At 34.8% G+C, this 19140-nt stretch overlaps 1 protein-coding gene across 1 annotated transcript in view; it reads left to right on the top strand.

The window, feature by feature from the left end:
* SEMA3C (semaphorin 3C) overlaps positions 1 to 19140 on the top strand; it is a 187576-nt gene that overhangs the window by 140878 nt on the left and 27558 nt on the right. Inside the window, exon 13 of the mRNA XM_019940507.3 lies at positions 17748 to 17836. Coding sequence (XP_019796066.1) covers positions 17748 to 17836 — 89 coding nt within the window. The remainder of the gene's footprint in view (positions 1 to 17747; positions 17837 to 19140) is intronic.

Here is a 19140-nt window from a genome sequence, read left to right as displayed (position 1 = left end):
ACACGTTTTGTCGAATTTACATTTTTAGCACTAAATATGAATCAGAATGCCATGTGCTTTCTGATGAAAGAGTGAGAGTTTTCTTGTGAATAGTTGTTAGAGGTTTAGGATGATTTAATGCCATTATGATTTTTTAATGTAAGCTCAATACGTGTGCTACTTTGTGAAAATTCTTATATAGTGTGTAGTGTTTCATGCTCTTCTTAACGTCTGTTTAACTGGACGAGTACTAAGTTGGACTGTAGGCTCCAATAAGTCCTTTGAAAGTGTGGAGTTTTGAAGTATGTGCCCACATATGTGACTCAAACCTTAATACGTTTGCCTTGCAGCATTACAGGATAACTGCCTTCATAGTAACTAACAAGTTCTGGCAGTCACAGCTCTTGGAATGGCACACTGAATGAACGGCAGAGCCAGGCATTTTGCTTTTTAAAGAACTCCCTAAATTACTCAAGATGTAAAATTTGATAGCTGGAACAGTACGTTTGACTTCAGAAAAGACTATACTGTCAGTTGGAAGCTGTACATGAGTGTCACTCCTTTGCTTAGGAGTAAGGAACAAATCCCCTTATAAGTCACTGGTTTTTAATAACATTGTGGTTCACTGCTTTCCAAAGCAGAATCTGGAAACTTCTGAGAGTTTACCAAGGATTCTACAGGGATTTTCACAGCAGGAAATAGTAATAGAACAGAGTGGAGTGATGGCTGAATTGACAGGAGAAAGATGATAAATCATGGTTTGATGACTGCTTGATCATGTGGAAGAGTAGCAAAAGGGATATGTGAAGAGAAAAAAATGTAAGAGAGCCCATATGGTGATTGTTAATCCACAGAGAAATGTTCTCATTTAAATTTTACTTTAAGAAGACAATTTGTTAAAAATAAATATATGGATAATTGCTGAAAAAAAGTTTTTTAAGCATAATTCTTTTCCTTTAAGCTACTCTTCAGAGATACATTCTTTTAAAGCTAGCATAAAATCTCACATAATTTTTATACAAATTTTAGTGTTGCTAGTTTGCCTGGATTACCCATTTACTTATTTAGTATGCTACTTATTATGCAAATAAGTGTACTTTTTCAAGTTTCTGAAATATTTTATTACTATTATAGTGATGCTAATTAAAGTTATTTACAGTGCTTACTTTTTCCAGATATGTTATTGAATCACCCCCAGCGCTTATAGCTACCCATTGAAGAACTGTGAGAATGTAGACTCCATAGAGAGCAAGGATATTTGTCTGATTTATTCATTGGCATATCCTCAGTACCTAGAATAGTGCATCACTCAAAGTTGTCACTCAGTAGATATTATTTGAATGAATGAGTGAATGAGTTGCACTTATCCTCCATCGTGTTTGACAGAAGCTCAGATAAGTGAAGATCACATAGATATTGAGGGTATGATACAACCAGAATATCACCTCTTGCTGTCTGATTTCACATCCTGAGCATTTACCCTCTTCAAGTTAATTACCTCATCTACCATCAGCACTTTACATATTTTCCTTTTATGAAGTTAAGGTAATTTAATTTATATTGTCTCATTTTACTATGAATTAAATGTTTCATCCACATATGTCAAGAAGATATTGCTGATGCGTTGACATTCAACATTAGCATCAGCTTTGCTTTGTTTGAATGACATCACTCGCTTTTGCCCATCCACATGCTGTCACCACGTCTTACATGTGAACGAGATATCTCTCAAGGTGACAGAAAAGACTTGGAACAGACTGGATTTGTATGTGAATTAACCAATTAACCTGTGATTCTGATATCTTTTTATGTCAGTTGCCATATATTTAGGAGTGAAGGAGGTAATACTTTGGGGGGAGAGTAGAGTACAGAAATGGAATAGTACTTCATCTTACTTTTTTATATATCACTAAATCTTTGTGTGTTTTGAAATGGGGCTTATATCTGTGTCCAAAATGTCTTACGCACTCACCAAAACACATATATCTAATTTGCAGGTTTCTATTTACTTAAAATAGATTTTGCATATTCAGTAGATAGATATGGAGGATTTCAGAATATCACACAAGGAGATAGTGCCTCTCAGCAGTAGAGCTGGCAACAATATGCTCTTTATCACTGGTTCGTTTACTATTTAATCACTAATATAAAACAACTACAGTCAAACCTAATCCGTATGTTGCCTTCATTTAACCCCTTACTCTTATATGAATGTAAGAAAATTTTCTAGCCTAAAGACATTAATTTATGAAGTCTTCTGTCTGCATCTTAAGAAGAAATAACCACACTCTGTTCTTGTTCTTGATGTGCTGCCAAGCTTTGCTGAAGCAGACTTGGCAGCCTTTGTCCCCAGGAGAAAATCTCACAGCCCACTACCCAGCCAGGCCAGGCCCTGTCTATGTGACTACCCAAAGGAGGTGCGTAGCCAGGTGTCAGTTGTGAGGGTGGTCTTTGTGGGAAGCCAGTTTTTTTAAAAAAAAGTTTTATGGAACTGAGAAAAATTCAAATGGTCAAAAATGGAAAGAAAGGTTTCATTGTAGAATATGAAGTGTAGTGTGAATTGAACCAAAAAGATTTGAAACTGGATTTTCTGAGGTAAGTCATAAATGTTTTATTTAGTTTAGAGTCATAAATGTTTTACTTAGTTGTATGCTTATTTTTCTCTTCACTAATGTGGTAAGCAGAATAAGAGTCCCCCAAAGTCCTAATCCCTGGATCATGGTCTCTCTGCTCAGGGTCCCACAAAGCTGCAGTCAAAGTGTAAACCAGACTGCATTCCTTTCTGGAGTTTAAATTCTCTTCCAAACTCACATGGTTTTGGGAAAAATTAAGTTCCTTCCTGATGCAAGAATGAGGCACTGCAGTTCCCTGCCACTGGCCATTCAAAACATGATTGTTTGCTCCTTCAATCTGGTAACACGGGGTCTCATACAATGGAGCATAATCATGGGATTGACATACCATCAATTTAGCATTATTCTTTGGCCTAGAAGCAAATCACACATCCACTTGCACTCAAGGGGAGAAGTTATACAAGGGCATGACTTAGTAGGGTTCACCTTAGTGTAGGTCAGTCACTGCCCAGATACACTTAAATAGATCTGTTTGGTATTGGTGGGGAGGATACATTACAGACTGAGGAGAGAAGGCCAGTTAGGAGACTTTTGCTTTTTATAGACAAGAATTGATGAGAGCCTAAATTAAAACAGGTATTAGAAGTCAGAGATTGAGAGAGATTATCAAGAGATATTTAGGAAGAGGAAAGGACTTGATGATAACAAATTGATGAGGGAAGGGTAGGCAGATGAAGAAAAGTGTCTAACGTGTTTTGTAGATTTATGGTCTGGCAAAGGGGTGAAAAGAAGTACCATTCACTGATCAAGGGAATATAGAATCAGCAAGCAGATTTGGGAAGTAATGAATTCCTTCTGAAGAGCACACCTGTCTTCTCCTATGACCTGTTATGATTAGAAGCTGAATTTACCACCTAAAATACACTATCTCATTAAAACCTCATAGCATCCCAATGAGGTGGAATCATTATTCCCATTTTACAACTGTGTAAACTGAGCTTATGTTCATGAAGCTATTAGAAACTAATTAAATTCCAACCCAGGTCTGTCTCACACTGAGTTAAAGATTTTGTGTACCATTCAGATGGATAAGTCAAAGAGGGTGTTGTTGTAGATACACTTCAGCAGAGAGGGCTGTGCTAGAGATGTAGATATAGGAGTCATTAGCAATGTAGGTGTTAGCTGAATCCATGACAATTCTTGAGGTCAGTCTAGGAACTATACAGATAAGGATTTAACTCTGGGGAGCTCATTTACACGGTAGGAGAATAGAGAGTATTTACCAAGAAAATGGAGAAAAAGTGACCATGAAAGTAACAGGAGAATAAGAGGAAATAATATCATGGTGATCTGGAGAGAAGAGAATAGCAGGCAGGAAAGAAGCCGTGGTCGAGATCATCAGATGTAGCACAGTTATGTCTGACTGCCCTTGCAATACGTTCCTTTCCTCATTAGCCTGTCTTCTTGAAGACCAGTGAAGTTTGAGAGGAAACAACCATTCCAGTGGAAAGAATGAGTTGTGAACAGGAGGCAGTAAGAAGGCGTTAGCATGAGCAAGTCCGTGGTGGATTAAGAGATGACTAAATGAAGAGGGGAAAGCTCCTCTTTACCCAAGCACCCAGTAACATAGGTAAATGTTCCAAATCAGCTTCTGTATGTGCTTTAATTTTTGCAAATTAATGCAGAACAGCCTATCTTATGGTAAAAATGGTGCAGAAAATAAATTACTTAATGACCATAAAATTCATTAATCTCAGATGAGTAATTCTTTCCCCAAATGATAAAGGATTAAGTAGAAAGAGTTAGCTCCAATTTTGCCTCTTTGGAAATTTAGTTATTTCATAGTGTAGAATCAGTAAAACTTTACATAGGACATGCACCTGCATGTAAGTCTGTTTAACTTGAAATGTAAACAAAACATTCATGATATAATGCAGTGAAGGATAATGAGACATGATATGTACCTTTTGGTAATTTACAAAATCCTAAAACATTAATTTTAGTGATTCCTGAGGCCCTATTTGAGCATTATTTTTAGCTGTATCACCAGGAAATAACTACAGTAAACCATATGCTGATGGATTTATCCCTTGGTCTAATACTGTTAGAGATTTTTCAAAATCATTACAGGAAAAATTAGCTTCTAGAACCAGAACATATTATATTGTAACTTAATTAAACACATTTTGATACATTAGATATTTTTCGTGAGGACAGAAACCTTAGTTGAATAAATAATTAAGTCAACTTTTTTAAATGGCACATTTTGCTGGATTCTGATTTTTTGGTAAGCCCCAACTAAGTCAAGGCTTATAATTTAGTCACTCCTTATAAAATTGCCAGTTTAGTAAGATTGTTGGCCTTAAAATTTTGCCCCAGAAGTCTACTTCTCGATTAGCTTATCTAGATATGTAACTCCCAAACTTTCTACAGCAGTAATGGATACAAGCGTGTGTGTGCTTACCTGTAAAATCCTAGGTCCTACATATGGCAGTGTGAAATGGGAAATTAAAATTTCCAGAGATACTCTCATAATGATCAGTTCTAACTTTGTTTAGGATTTCTCCAAAACCTTGTTAAAAACAGAATAACTTGTTAGAATAGTTATAATAAGTTATTCTTGGATAAATTCTAGGCTAAGGGTTAGGGAACATGCTTTAACTTCAAAGGACGTATGTTTAAATTCTGCTCTGTATCATCTACCAGTTATATGACCTGAGCAAATTATATAACATCTCTAAGCCTGGTTTTCTTAACTGTACCTACTTTATGGATGTATTTTAAAGATTGAATGAGATGATGTGTATAAAACCTTGAATGTACTGCCTAGAAATTAGTAAGCACTCAACAGGTACATATACACAAGTATCTATACAGTAGATACATATTTATTGACATCAATCATACATATCTATGAATATAAATATGCATATATATAAGTATATTTGTGCATACATAAATATTTTTGAATTTCTATTGCAAATCCTGATACTATTCTATTCACCAAAAATAAGCAGTGAAAAAAATACACAAGTGTCTCACCTTTTATAAAGTTCATATTCTTGTGGGAGGAAACAGGCAATGAATAATATGTGCAACAATTATTTTACAGCATTACTTAAATTTGAGTACACTGTATTAGGAAAAGCAGAAAGGAAACAAAACCTTTAATGACAGACCATAGATGAATTTGCCTTTAATAAATGAGAGGCATTTCTTCTGTTTGGAAATTATAGATAAAAGTAAAGCGCTGGTATATAAGAACAGTAAGTAATTTATGTAACAGGTAAAGAGTGACAATGAGGAATGACAATTTCGGAACACTAAGAGAAAAATTATAATCTCTGTAGAGTTTACAAAGAAGGTTCACATAGACTTTTGCCTTTGATCTTGAACAGCCTTGTCAGGTATGTAAAGCAAATACTATATCCACATTTTATAGAGAAATAAAAAGGCTTACAGGAGGCAGATTTGCTCAAGTTTACACCATTTTCCAGTATAAAACCAGAATGGATAAGAATAGAGGACACTATTGTAGGTTTGGGGAAATAGGTATATTTTTTTTCAGTAGTGGTGTCGGAACTGCCATTCACTGGGCTGTTAATAAGCAATGCTTATCTACTCCTGAGAGCTAACTGCAAAAAGAGAACCATCATAGAGCGCAGTTACAAGTGTACTCAGCGTTCAGCATATGGTGAAACAGTACTAATTGGTTGTATTCCTTCTAATGTAACTGATGTTGGGCAGACTCAATAGCAGTGTCCTGAATTATACAGTAGCTTTAGTTTACTTCTGAATACTTACATTCTACTTTATCTTTTTAGTAATAACCAGAACATTATTTCGATCTATAGCTTTACTTAATTATATCTCTTAAATTATTATTTTTTATTGCGTGAGCTAAATGTTTTTTAATCAGGGAAATAGATGAACAAAAAAAAGAAAAAGAAAAGAAAAAACAATCCTAGCTTGTATTCCGTAATTTGAAACCAAGTGTATTTCAGCATTAAGAAGTATGTGAATAGGACAAGGTAATGTGTACATATATATTAGATAAAATGGCTTGTAGAACCTTGGATCACAGTGAAATGCACAGTACTATTTCTACAGTGAAACATAGAAATCTTCAAACCAAGTGTAATAAATAAAGACCATAAATAGCCTTAAGTAAGTGCAGGTCAAATTTTGTGACCAAAGGAGTTCAAGTCAGGGCAGATTTTACCACCAAAGCACTTAAAAAAAAAAAAAAAAAACTTTTGAAATTTAGAGTTGCAGAAAAAAGATTATAAGCCCATATTAAAAATTTAGTGTAACCCACTACTTATACAGAGGGATTATACTATATATACACTAATTATTTTTTTACCCTGTAAGATATCACAAATAGCTCTGCTTGGCATATTTGGGAGAGAAGAGAGGGATATTTTATTTTACTGTCACTTAAGATTCTCATAAATATTATTACTTACATTTTGTTACAGATTTATTGGTTCACAAAACTGAAAAACACAATTGTAGAGTGGTTTTACATGTTGTTTGACCAGGACCCCAGCTTCTTTCTTTGGAGTTTTTGGCTCTGTCCTCCTTAGCAGGGAGCAGAGATCAGCTTTGTTCTTAGGTTAACTTTTCTCATGTTTACAAATGGCTGCAGAAGTTCCAAAACGTATCTACAAACCAATCAGCCCTAATGGAAAGAGGTCATATCTAACTCTCTTTATTCTTCCTATAAACCTGTTTCTATTTTGTATTATTTCCATTGACTAAAAGACATCCTTTAGCATTTCTTCAAATAAAGGGGGTCTGCAGGCAACAAAATTTCCCAGCTTTTATTTATCTAAAAAATGATTGATTTCATCTTACTATTTAAAGAATATTTTCAATGGGTATAAGATTATGGGTTAACTCTTTTTTTCTTTCAGTATTTAAAAAACGGTCACTCCATTATCTTCTGGCTCCATTGTTTGTAATAAAAAGTCAGCAATAATTATATTCCTTGTTCTCATGACATAATGTCTTTTTTTCTCTGGCTGCTTTCGAAGTTTTCTTTCTATAAGTTTTGTTTTCAGCGATTTAAATATAATGTGCCTGTGCGTGGCTCTTTTTATATCTATTTAGCTAGGGTCTCACAGAATTCCTAGATCTACAACATATTATTTTTCACTAAATTTGGGAAATTTTCAGCCATTATTTCTTCATATAGTTTTTTCTTCCCCAGTCTCTCCTTATTCTCCTTTCAGAACTCTAATTACACATATATTAGACATATATTAGGCATGCCCAAAAGACTCTGTTTATCTTCAGTTTTTTTCTCTATGTTCTTGCAACTGGATAATTTCTATTGATCTGGCTTCAAGTTTACTGATTTTCTTCTTTCAACCCCAATCTGCTATTGTCTATAAAATTGATCTTTTATCTTAGTTATTATAGTTTAGTTCTAAGATATCCATTTGACTTTTATAGTTTTTATTTCTTTGCTGAATTTTTCTTGTCTGTTCATTCATTAAGACCATAACTTCTTTTCATTTCTGATTTCCTTTTAATTTTTTGAACATAGTTATAATAGCTATAATAGCTGCTTTAAAGTTTCTGCTTGCTAAGTTCAACATGTTGGATAGTGTTAAGTTCTTTTTCTTCCCGAAGACTAACCACTCATGTATTCATTCCTCTTCTCTCCCTCTCTCTCTCTCTCTCCACATACAATAATTTTTGTTGCTGTTGATACTGGACATTGTAGATAATAACTTGCCTTTAGGTTCAAGCAGTCAATTATTAGTTGATCACCTTGAATTTGTTTAGACTTGCTTTACTCTCTGTTAAAATTCTTGTGCTCAAGCATTCTAATTTAGCAGGACTCAAACTCCAAACTCTCTCCCTTGTAATTCTTGTCAGATCTTGGTTACAAGTTGTGTTAGGGCAGACCTAACGTAGTTCTTAACTCTAGAATGTGACGCTTACTCTTATAGGGTCAACCTTCTTGTGTCAGCTGGATGTCAGGATTTTTAACAAGGTATTAATGCAATCTGTCTACTCTAATAGAGCCAGAGCTCCAATTAAACCAGGATTGCTCTTCTCCAGAGCTGCTGCACCCATAATTTGTCTGTTCCATACTCCTAATAGGAGTTGCAATCTGTTAAGCTTTGGGAGTGTCATCCTGCAAATGTATAGCCCAGGAATTAGCCATAGACCCACAGGGGATTTTCACATGGCCTTCTAGAACCCGTTTTCTGGACACCTCCCTTTCTCTGATACCATGTGCCAGAGAATTAATTTGCTTCTGCTGCCCTAAATTCTCATACCTGCCTTCTCATCGCAGTGGGACTACTCTGCACTACTTGGACACCTGCTCTCTGCACCTCTGTTGAGAAATTGTTCCCAGGCAGAAAGTGGGGTAATCATGAAGACCACCTTGTGAATTTTTTTCTTCTTTTAGTCTTGTACTATCTGTTATCCATTACCTAGAAAGAATTGTCTCATATAACTCATCCAGTTTTATAGTTGTTTCTTACAAAAAGGATATTCTAGTATCAGTTACTAAATCATGACCAACTGCCATATTGCCCTCCAGAAAGATTTTTCAGAATGCATTTCTACCAAATGTGTATGAAAATACCTATTTCTTTATATCCATACCAGCTCTAGGTTTAACATTATTTTAATGTTTGGAGATTAAGTGGGTATTTTTGTAATTTCATATGTATATGTATATACACTTTTTAAATATATATACTTTTTCATACATGTACACTTTTACATACAAATCATATACAGTATGATTTTCAAAATATCTGAAACTTTTTATTATAATTTTGCTTGGGGACACTCCCAGAATATTTTAGTACATTCCAGATAAGTCATTAATTTTATATATTCAGAGAAAATATGTTATTTTAGCTGAACTTAGGCAGAAAAAAATTAAAAATCAATAGATATTTTAAAATGAATTTAGTAGCTTTTTCAGTACATGTTCATCTTTTGTGATTTTCAAATGTTTGAACAGATATATATTTATTTTGTAAAGCTTATTTAAAATTAGCACTTTTTTTTTTTGCGGTACGCGGGCCTCTCACCGTTGTGGCCTCTCCCGCTGCGGAGCACAGGCTCCGGACACGCAGGCTCAGCGGCCATGGCTCATGGGCCTAGCCGCTCCGTGGCATGTGGGATCTTCCCGGACCGGGGCACGAACCCGCGTCCCCTGCATCGGCAGGCGGACTCTCAACCACTGCGCCCCACCAGGGAAGCCCTAAAATTAGCACTTTTAAAAATTATAAATCTGTGATCTGACGTGGGAATCAACATCAAAATTTTTTGGAAACTTCCTAATTTTTTTAATGAGGTGGACTGAACACAACACTTTGAGAAACTATTTGTATAATAGAACATGGTATCTAAAAGAGCATGAGTATCTAAAAGATTATCTAAGAGTATCTAAAAGATAATCTAAAAGATAATCTAAAAGATTATCTAAGAGTATCTAAAAGAACATGGTATCTAAAAGGGTGCTAGGTGCTTGGGAGTCAAATGAAATTAATGGTATCAGCAAATAAACTTGAAAGTCACTGAATATTATATTTTCCTCACAATGTGGAAAAGTATTTTATAGTTCTGAAAGGTTCTGTAGTAAAGAGCAAAGAAACCTATTTAACTTAGGTTAATCTAGTACTATCCAAATTTATTCAACCTTACCAACTTTTTTTTTTTCCTACAAACTTTTTAACATTATCACACTCAGGGAGAGGCTGAATAGATAGCATTTGTTGATACTGTCTTTCCAAGGACCTCCCTTCAAATAGAGATACTTGAGATGCCTTTGATGACCAACTAGGGCTCTAACTGCCCAAGGGCTGAAGCTGCAGGTGTCAACATCACAGCATTTAGTTAACCTATTGAGTGTGAAAAGCTCTGCTAAGTGTGAGAAATTGTGCTAAATGACCTAGTTTAGAAATATATATACATATACATATATGCTATATATATATATAGTAAGGGGGGGGTCATACATGAATAGAATTGCCACCTCTTAAAGGTGTATTCAGTAAACTACTAATAAAGATTTTATAAACTTAAGATTCAGTTTTATTCTCAAATTTTAAAAAATATTATTAAAAGAATGTAGCAGCAGTTTGATAAACTAACAGGAAAAAGAAATCTATTATGAATATATATTTTAACTAACATGAACTAAAGCAGCCAATTGGTAAGGTCTAATTATAGAAACTAACAATGTAAGGTATCTAGTCATTTCATTCTTCCCTATATTGTCTATAAAGCTTTCATTTGCCAAACAGAGCTTTTGCAGTTCTTTTTTGGCTTTATAATATATTTCTTAATTTTAATAAACAAATTGGTGCAGAAAACTATAATTAAAAAAGTATTGTTATTTAACAAATATAGTGATTTTATCTTAGATAATACTAATTTTAACTAATAAACACTAGAACTGATTTTCCTGCAATAATTAACCTCTGAAGTCATGCAAAGGGCTGCTTAGGTTGACATTTAGAGACACTATAGTGAAGATTGAGAAAAAGGAGGAAACAGTTAAGTATATGACTTTGGAATTTGTATGTTTGTCTTTACTAAATTGAATGAGGTCCCTCCTTAGCTGGTACAAATTGCTAGCTTTAATTACCAACACCTAGAATAAGGTTGGCTACGTAATTTGCAGGGCCTTCTACAAAATGAAAATTCATGGCTTCTTGTTTAAAATTATTAAGAATTTCAAGGAGGTGACAACAAAGCATTAAACTAAATATGAATCCTTCTGACCACAGAAATATGTGTGACTGAACAACTCTAACACCCATGAAGCCAACCCTGACTAGAATATTTTTAAAGAATAACAACCAGGGGTAAGGGACTGACTAAATCTGATTAAGGAGGCAGTGTTCTCCCAAATCCCCAGGCAGCCAGAAGCCCAAGGGCAAGCAGACAGCTTGGCAGAGCAGTTTCTAGGGAAACCTCTAAGGACTAGTTTAGAGGAGACTCAGTAGACAGATACACATACACTGTTCAAATGACCTGCAGGCAATGAGTTATGTTTCATCACTTGTTTATACTGTGCTATAAATGCAAGCTGTTCTCTCATCTGGAGACAGTGGTAAGGTTTAAGGATAGTATTGCTATGATCTGTTGTACTAGAAAGAAAAAGAACACCTAGATGTTATAAAATATATAATACAGGAAAGAAGTTTGTCTGGGGAATTTTCTTTAAAGAGTCAATGAAGTAGAAGAAAATTAAGAGCACTAATATGGGTTGGTGAGTCTCCTATGCTATCGTTGTATATCAGTTTACATTATGCAAATCACTTATAAGATGTGTCTTGCTTGATTCATGTCACAATGCTTTAATGTATTCAAGGCATGCCTATTATGTATATCTCATAGATAAGAAAATTGGGGTTCAGAAAAAATAGTGACTCCAATAATGTCAAAAGTTTAGTAAGTGGTCGAGCTACAAATAAAAAATAATTTGCACTTATTGAGGGTATACTATGCACTAGACATCATACTAAGCAATTTGCATGTATTATTCATTTAGATTTATTAGTCAGAACTCTTTCAACTGAAAGTGACCATACGCTTTACTTAAACTAGTTAAAGAATAATAATTTTTTTTGTGTGTTCAACTGGGAAATGCAGGAGGCAGCCTCAGATATAGCTGAATTTGTGCTAATTGGATGTTTTCAGGAATTTATCTTACCAGCTTTCAGTTCTGCCTTCCTCTTTATTCTCAAATGGAGTCTGTGCATGTGGTAGCAGGGATGGCCTCAGCACCTCCAAATTTACAAGTCTTTAACAGTCCTGATCTCAGAAAGAAAGAGGCTCCCACCTATCTAATTCCCAAGGAGGGCTAGGCCCTGACTTGTTTCTATGCCCACTCCTGCATGAATCATAGGGGCAAAGAGATGTTCTAATTGCACAGGCCTAAGTCATGGCATCTCCCTGGGGCTGAAAGAGATACTCCACTCCTTAACCATGTAGACTGAGAATGAGAGAGGTGTTGTTTCCAAAAGATGTCTCAGGGTGTTATTACCAAGAAAGGGGAAGTGATTCTAGGTAGACCTTAGTAACAGATATCCATTACAAAAGTTATAATTATTATTTACATTTGCACACAAGCAAACTGTAACTATATTGTAGGCAAGGTGCTTTTCCCAAGGAAATATAAGCTATATCCCAATTCTGCAGATCAAAAGCAAAAAGAATTTATGCTGCATATATTCAAGGAATGCCATTCTCACTACCGCCAGAAGGAAGGTATTTGATAACTATATATATTATCATCTTCAAGCTAAAGGGTTCAGAGATGGCTTTATGTAGACATAAGTAATTGGGAATTTTATGGACATTCCGGAATGAATATTTTTCAATGACTAACATTTAGTGCGAACACACTATTCAAAAAACCATAAAAAAAAAACCCTGTAAATTCTAGACTGTGAGCTCTTGAGTGCCATGCCCTTTTATCTTTGCATTCATACTGGTGATAGTGCCTGACATACTGAAGGTACTCAGTAATTTCTTGTTGAACCAATGAGTAAAAATGGGTGGAAGACAACCCAAGTCCTTTTATTTACTTAGTAGTGAATGGTTCATCCCAAGGATACCTCAAAAGTATTTTCTATATATGGAACTGAGGTTTTGTGAGTATGTTTAGAAAAGAAACCAAAGGTGTCTACCATGACTGCATTTTGAGAGAAATTTTCCCATTAACATGGGCCAATTTAAGGGGCAACCATGGGTGATATATATATTGGCTCCTTCCTGGTGCCATAACTGATTGAAATGACACATTAGCACTTGACAACTGATCTATCCACCAAGCCACAGTTTGCAGTGTGCCTTCATCATGACTAAATTGGACCAAATTAAATCTGCCTCTTGAGACTCTGAACTGGAGATTGTGGGAGTCTGGCAGTTTGTAAGAGGAGCAGAAATATAAAGACGTCTAGAGTAGAGCCTTGTAAATGTGTACAGTACAGTTGGGATCTCTGTTTATGAGGGTCCAAGTGCTAGAGATCCTGACCAATCACCTAAGTCGTTGATCAACTAGAACTCCTGCTGTGTCTTTTAAATAGTCCCCTCAGCGCTTCCCTGGTGGCGCAGTGGTTGAGAGTCCGCCTGCCGATGCAGGGGACACGGGTTCGTACCCCGGTCCGGGAGGATCCCACATGCCGCGGAGCGGCTGGGCCCGTGAGCCATGGCCGCTGAGCCTGCGCATCCGGAGCCTGTGTTCCGGAACGGGAGAGGCCACAACAGTGAGAGGCCCGCGTACCACAAAATAAATAAATAAATAAATAGTCCCTTCAGTGAGGTCTGCATTGTGGTAAAAAAACTGCATAGTCATGTATAATTCTGAGCACCACATTTTAAATAGGATAATCCCAAACTGCAGGGTGTTCAGAGAAAGGCAGGTAAAAATATCTGATTTTGAATTTGAATAAGATTTACTTGAATAGAGTGCTCATGCTTAGACCAGAGAAACAGAGTATGGAGGGTATAAAGATACACTTGGAGAGATGTGAAAAAGAGATTGAGTACTGTATATTCTTGGCAGCTGTAGAAGAAAGGCCAATGGATAAAATAAACAGGGAGGTAGAGCTATTTGCATTCAACTAAAGAAGAATTTTCCAGCCTTTTGCTAACTTGTGAAAAACTGATCTTGGATAATAAAATTGTAGTGATAAGATATTGTAGATGAGATTTCATTGGATAATTAGAGATTCTTCAATTTAAAGAAAGTATCATTGTCCAGTTTTATAGAAACTTTCTTTTTTTAGAAAACTAGGCTAATTGTCAGAGGTGGACTTACCAGAAACTTTAGAATTCCTCATTTATAACTGTTTGGGAAAGGTCCAAACAACTCTGTTTTTGTGTTTATGTATTATTTTACTTAAAGAAGACCCCCCCCCAAATTATAAAAGTTCAAGGTCTCATAAAATCCAATTAACAACTGTTAATAGTGATGATTCTCACAAGGATCTAAAGCTATTCCATTCATATTGAATCCACAAATTTGAGACTTCTAATTTATGTATAAAAAACTTTAATATGTAGTATGAGAACAAATATGTTCATTTGTGACACACTGATGAAAATTGAACCAGTGTAATGAAGAACTCTGCAGATACGCTACCTCATAAAGTACCAATTCAAATCTAAATGTGGAAAAGTAAAGGAATTAAAATGCATATTTACGTTCTTGAAATGATATATTTTTATCATAGATCCAGGCACATAGTAGGCATCCAATAAATATTTGTTTCACTGTGGGGATCTTGCATTTCTATGATTTTATTTAAACTTGATTTTGAGGTAGAAACATTACCAATATTTAAATTTACTTATATTTCTGTAAGAATTTCAGATAAGTTGACATTTTACTAGGTAGAAAAATATATTTTTTAACCTTTAAATTTTTATTTTTTTACTTTTTAAAGAGAAATCTACTCATCATTACCAGCAAAACAAAAAATGACTAAAATAGGAAGGCAAACAATAAATAAAGGTGGTGTTCTTTCATTTCAAATGAGTCAAAACCAAGTTTTGCATTGTCTTTTTATTAGCCCATTTTTATAGCTGCTCTTTGTGTAATATTTTATAAATGGCATGAATAAAATATGATTGTTGTGGGCTTTTTCAGAAGAAATGATGATTTATGTAGAATAATATTCTCATAGTTAATTAAAACGTTAGGTAAAAAAGTAGCCATTTCTCTCATTTGAGAATACTTAAAATTATTTTCAAAGCTGATAGTTTTATCTTTGGGAACTCCTGTAATCAAGATTTCCTCTCATGCAGCTTTATTTGGGGCTGTGGTTATACATTGCTTCTGCTCAGTCTCTACTCAAGAAGTGGTCATTGCTGTCATGTAGAATGGCAGTGATCCTTGCAAGCTTCAGCAGGGAACCATAAAACGCTGTTGTGACTTAAAAAAAGAGTGTGATCTTTATGATAACATGACCTAAAACAAAGATAGTTTTATGCCCTCATCTTTCACCCACCCACTCACACAGGCACACCACACACACACACACACACACACACAATACCACACAAATCCTGCCCTAGCTGTTATAATGTCAAGGCTTTAATTTTAGGGTTTTTGATATATTCTATTCCTGTCGAAGTTTACACTGTTCTTTGTGATGAATTGTTAATAGAAAATGGGGAACACCTTCAATCACATTTATCCATTTTCAATTGTGATGGCACCATATCCCCAAATGTTTTTTCGCTTCCAATTCATACCTGCATTAATTATCTTCCAAGAAAATAGTACAGATTGGTACAGAGCTAATTCTTAGGAAGCTGAATGGTGAAACAGAGAAACTTCCAAGTTTCTTAATTACACCTAGAGCCTGCCAATCATTAGGATTTTTGTTTATTTTTGAGTATGGCTTAAGAAGAGAATTTTAAATTACAGAGCGTAGTTTGAAACTTCAAAGATCAGGTACTTAAACTTCGCAGTCTCACAAGATTCAAGGCTTGTTCTGGCAAAATCTCTGTCGTTTTTCTGTATAAAGATTTTTATTATTATTTAGTAGGTTTTAATTTTTTAGTTTGTTAGTTGGTAAAATTTTAAAGTAGAGTTTATTTTTTATTATGAATTATTTTATCTTCCAGTTAGGTTCATAAAATAGAAACTATAAACAATAAATAGGATCTTATATGTTAGAGTAATGCTTGCCTGTGTGGTCGCCCAGCTTGAGATGTGAGACTTGAGATTAGTGGTATTGGTATTCATCACTAAATGATTCCTAGTTGTAAAGTCCTGTACAGCTCAGTTCAAGTTACCTCTTCTTAGTGACATTTCTCAACAGAATTAGAAAATGTTTTAGTATCTGTTGATGATAATGTGCCTATCCAAATTATAAATTCACAGTTATATGCTCATACTTTAACAGTGATGACTTGATATTCATGAAGCAGCTCATTAATTATTTTAATGGAAACATATTTTGGTGAGGAAATATAGTTTTACTTTCTCAGATCACTCACAAATTTGCTTTAACCCCACATTGCTAAATTTCAACTAGCTTCTTTTAAACCTAAAATTTAAGTGATTGGTAGAGTGGCATAATTATATGTTTAGAAAATGCTTATGTTACATATGAAACAATCTTAATTAAAAATCTCGACATAGGGCTTCCCTGGTGGCGCAGTGGTTGACAGTCCGCCTGTCAATGCGGGGGATGCGGGTTTGTGCTCCGGTCCGGGAAGATCCCGCGTGCCGCGGAGCGGCTGGGCCCGTGAGCCATGGCCGCTGAGCCTGCGCGTCCGGAGCCTGTGCTCCACAACGAGAGAGGCCACAACAGTGAGAGGCCCGCGTACCGCACAAAAAAAAAAAAAAAAAATCTTGACATAAGTAACATTTTCTGTATATAGTACCTTTATTTGGGCGTCTCTGTTTTTGGCAATCTACAATTGAGAAATACAAGTAGGTTTTTTATTTGCTTAAGTTTATTCGTCTCATGTAATTTTGAAATTTTCCCTATATTTTAAAAATACCCAAAGAAACATTCCCAACTGATAAAGATAATTGTGAAAATCATAGAATTATTCTATGAATAGGTGTCCACATCTGAAATAAAGCCATAGCTATGTTTCTGCTTTGAAAATTATTTTGAATTGTGAGTGAAACGTTTTACCATGTCTAAAATCTCTCACCGCTACAGGTCAAATGTCAATTTCTAGTAACTAATGATTTATAATAAAATTATTATAAAAACTCATTCATAGTAATTTTTTCTCCGATAATCAAACCATTATGTGTCAATTTTAACAAAAATATGAGAGTGTCACTTTATAATGTTGGTTAGGAGGAGTAATATTCTTAAGGGCCAAAGTTAAAGTTATGTATTACTATTTCAAGAACACACACTTGGTTCAGAAACAGAACTTTGAACTTCATAAGACATTTGGACATTCCTTTCTTCTCTCATAATTATGACTATACCAAATATGTGCAAAATATAAGGTGTTCCTATTAATTCCTTTTGAATTTTCCATAATCTCAATTTAAACATATGAGATTTATAATGAAATCAGAAAATGGTAATAGCTCAATGTATGTAATCTCTTTTTTGATGACTAAGTAATTACATACACAATATTCTAAATTCTAAGCCAGTAGTAGTCTTATGTCTAAATATCTTTGTTTCCTACACCTCATTGTTTCTTTCTCTGATTTAGATCGAGGTACTGTGCAGAAGGTTGTTGTTCTTCCTTCTAACAGCTCTGCCAGCGGTGAGCTCATTCTGGAGGAGTTGGAAGTCTTTAAGGTTTGAACATCTATTCTATTAGCCCCAGCACACGCATGATAAATGCAACTCTTTAATCTTACAATCACTTGGGGAGGGAAAAAAATTGATAAAAGATCAAATAAATGAATGTTATAAAGTTTTGAGGGTAAGAAACACCAGATAAAATGAGAAATAACAAATATTCTTCTGAAGTAATTTTTAACATTTTAAGTTATCTTAGCATAAAAGAATTAGTTTTTTAGCTATCGTCACAACTTGAAGAATTGTGGTCATCATTATTTTTGAAAAATGAGTTCTTGTGGTCAAGGTCTAGAAGATTTGCCATGAAAGGGCTTTTATCATTTGCTTCACAAGCCACCGAGACCCAAATTCTTCCACATTATTGACTGTTAGATAAACTTTCTCATATTTTTTTAGCCAGTAACTTCAAGAAAAACTGCTGTTTTCTCTTATTTTATTGCTTTCAACTCAAATGTCACTCTAGTTAAATAAAACAAATGTTGTCTCTTAAAACTTCATGTTCTGTCTGAAATTGAGATTGCATTGTATTACTCTCTTTGTCCTTGAATTTGGGATAAAAAGAAAAAGAAAACACAACAAAAAAAAGGCACATAGAAGAAGATTCAGTCCTGTAAGATGTAACCTACTGAGGGCAGAGTGCCAATTCTTTATGTGTCTGTGAGCCTGGAGAGCTGGTACATTATGTCCTGCAAATCCTTCTCTCCTTAAAGTATAGGTCATTGCAGTTTAAGTGGTCCCTCCTACCTGATTTGGAAAGATGGGTAAAGCACAGCCAGAGGATTTCAAAGAAACTTTGGTATGGAATCAATCCTACAGCAAACTTCTATTTCCAACTAAACCAATTAAGAAACAATGGCCACGGACACCAAAAGAGCAGAGTCAGCCTATACTGGAGTAAAAATAGCACTTCAAAGCCCCTGGGAGCAGCCTATTGCTAGTCCAGTAAGTTGCCTTGCTTTGTTGAGTGGACTCAGAATGTATTAACTTAATATATATTCCCCCAGTCACTAAAAATATTGGATTTATAAGCACATAAGTGATCAAGATACAATGATATTAGATTTTACTAACACATTTTAAATATGAAGAACTATTTTAAAAATCAAATCAAATACAGAAACTGAGGAATTCTGGCAATTTCCCAATATGTTATTAAGGTTACAATTTTTAATGCTAGACTAACTTTGGCATAAGGTTCCTTGTGGTTAGTGCATTAAAATTATGCTCATAAAATATTAACTATGTGCATTTAAGTGCCTTTTCTATGCCTTGCTTTGTAAAGAAATTGATTGTTTCATTGG

The sequence above is a fragment of the Tursiops truncatus genome, chromosome 9, assembly GCF_011762595.2.
Source record: "Tursiops truncatus isolate mTurTru1 chromosome 9, mTurTru1.mat.Y, whole genome shotgun sequence".
NCBI classification, from domain to species: domain Eukaryota; kingdom Metazoa; phylum Chordata; class Mammalia; order Artiodactyla; family Delphinidae; genus Tursiops; species Tursiops truncatus.
This window is presented reverse-complemented; position numbering and strand designations above follow the sequence as displayed.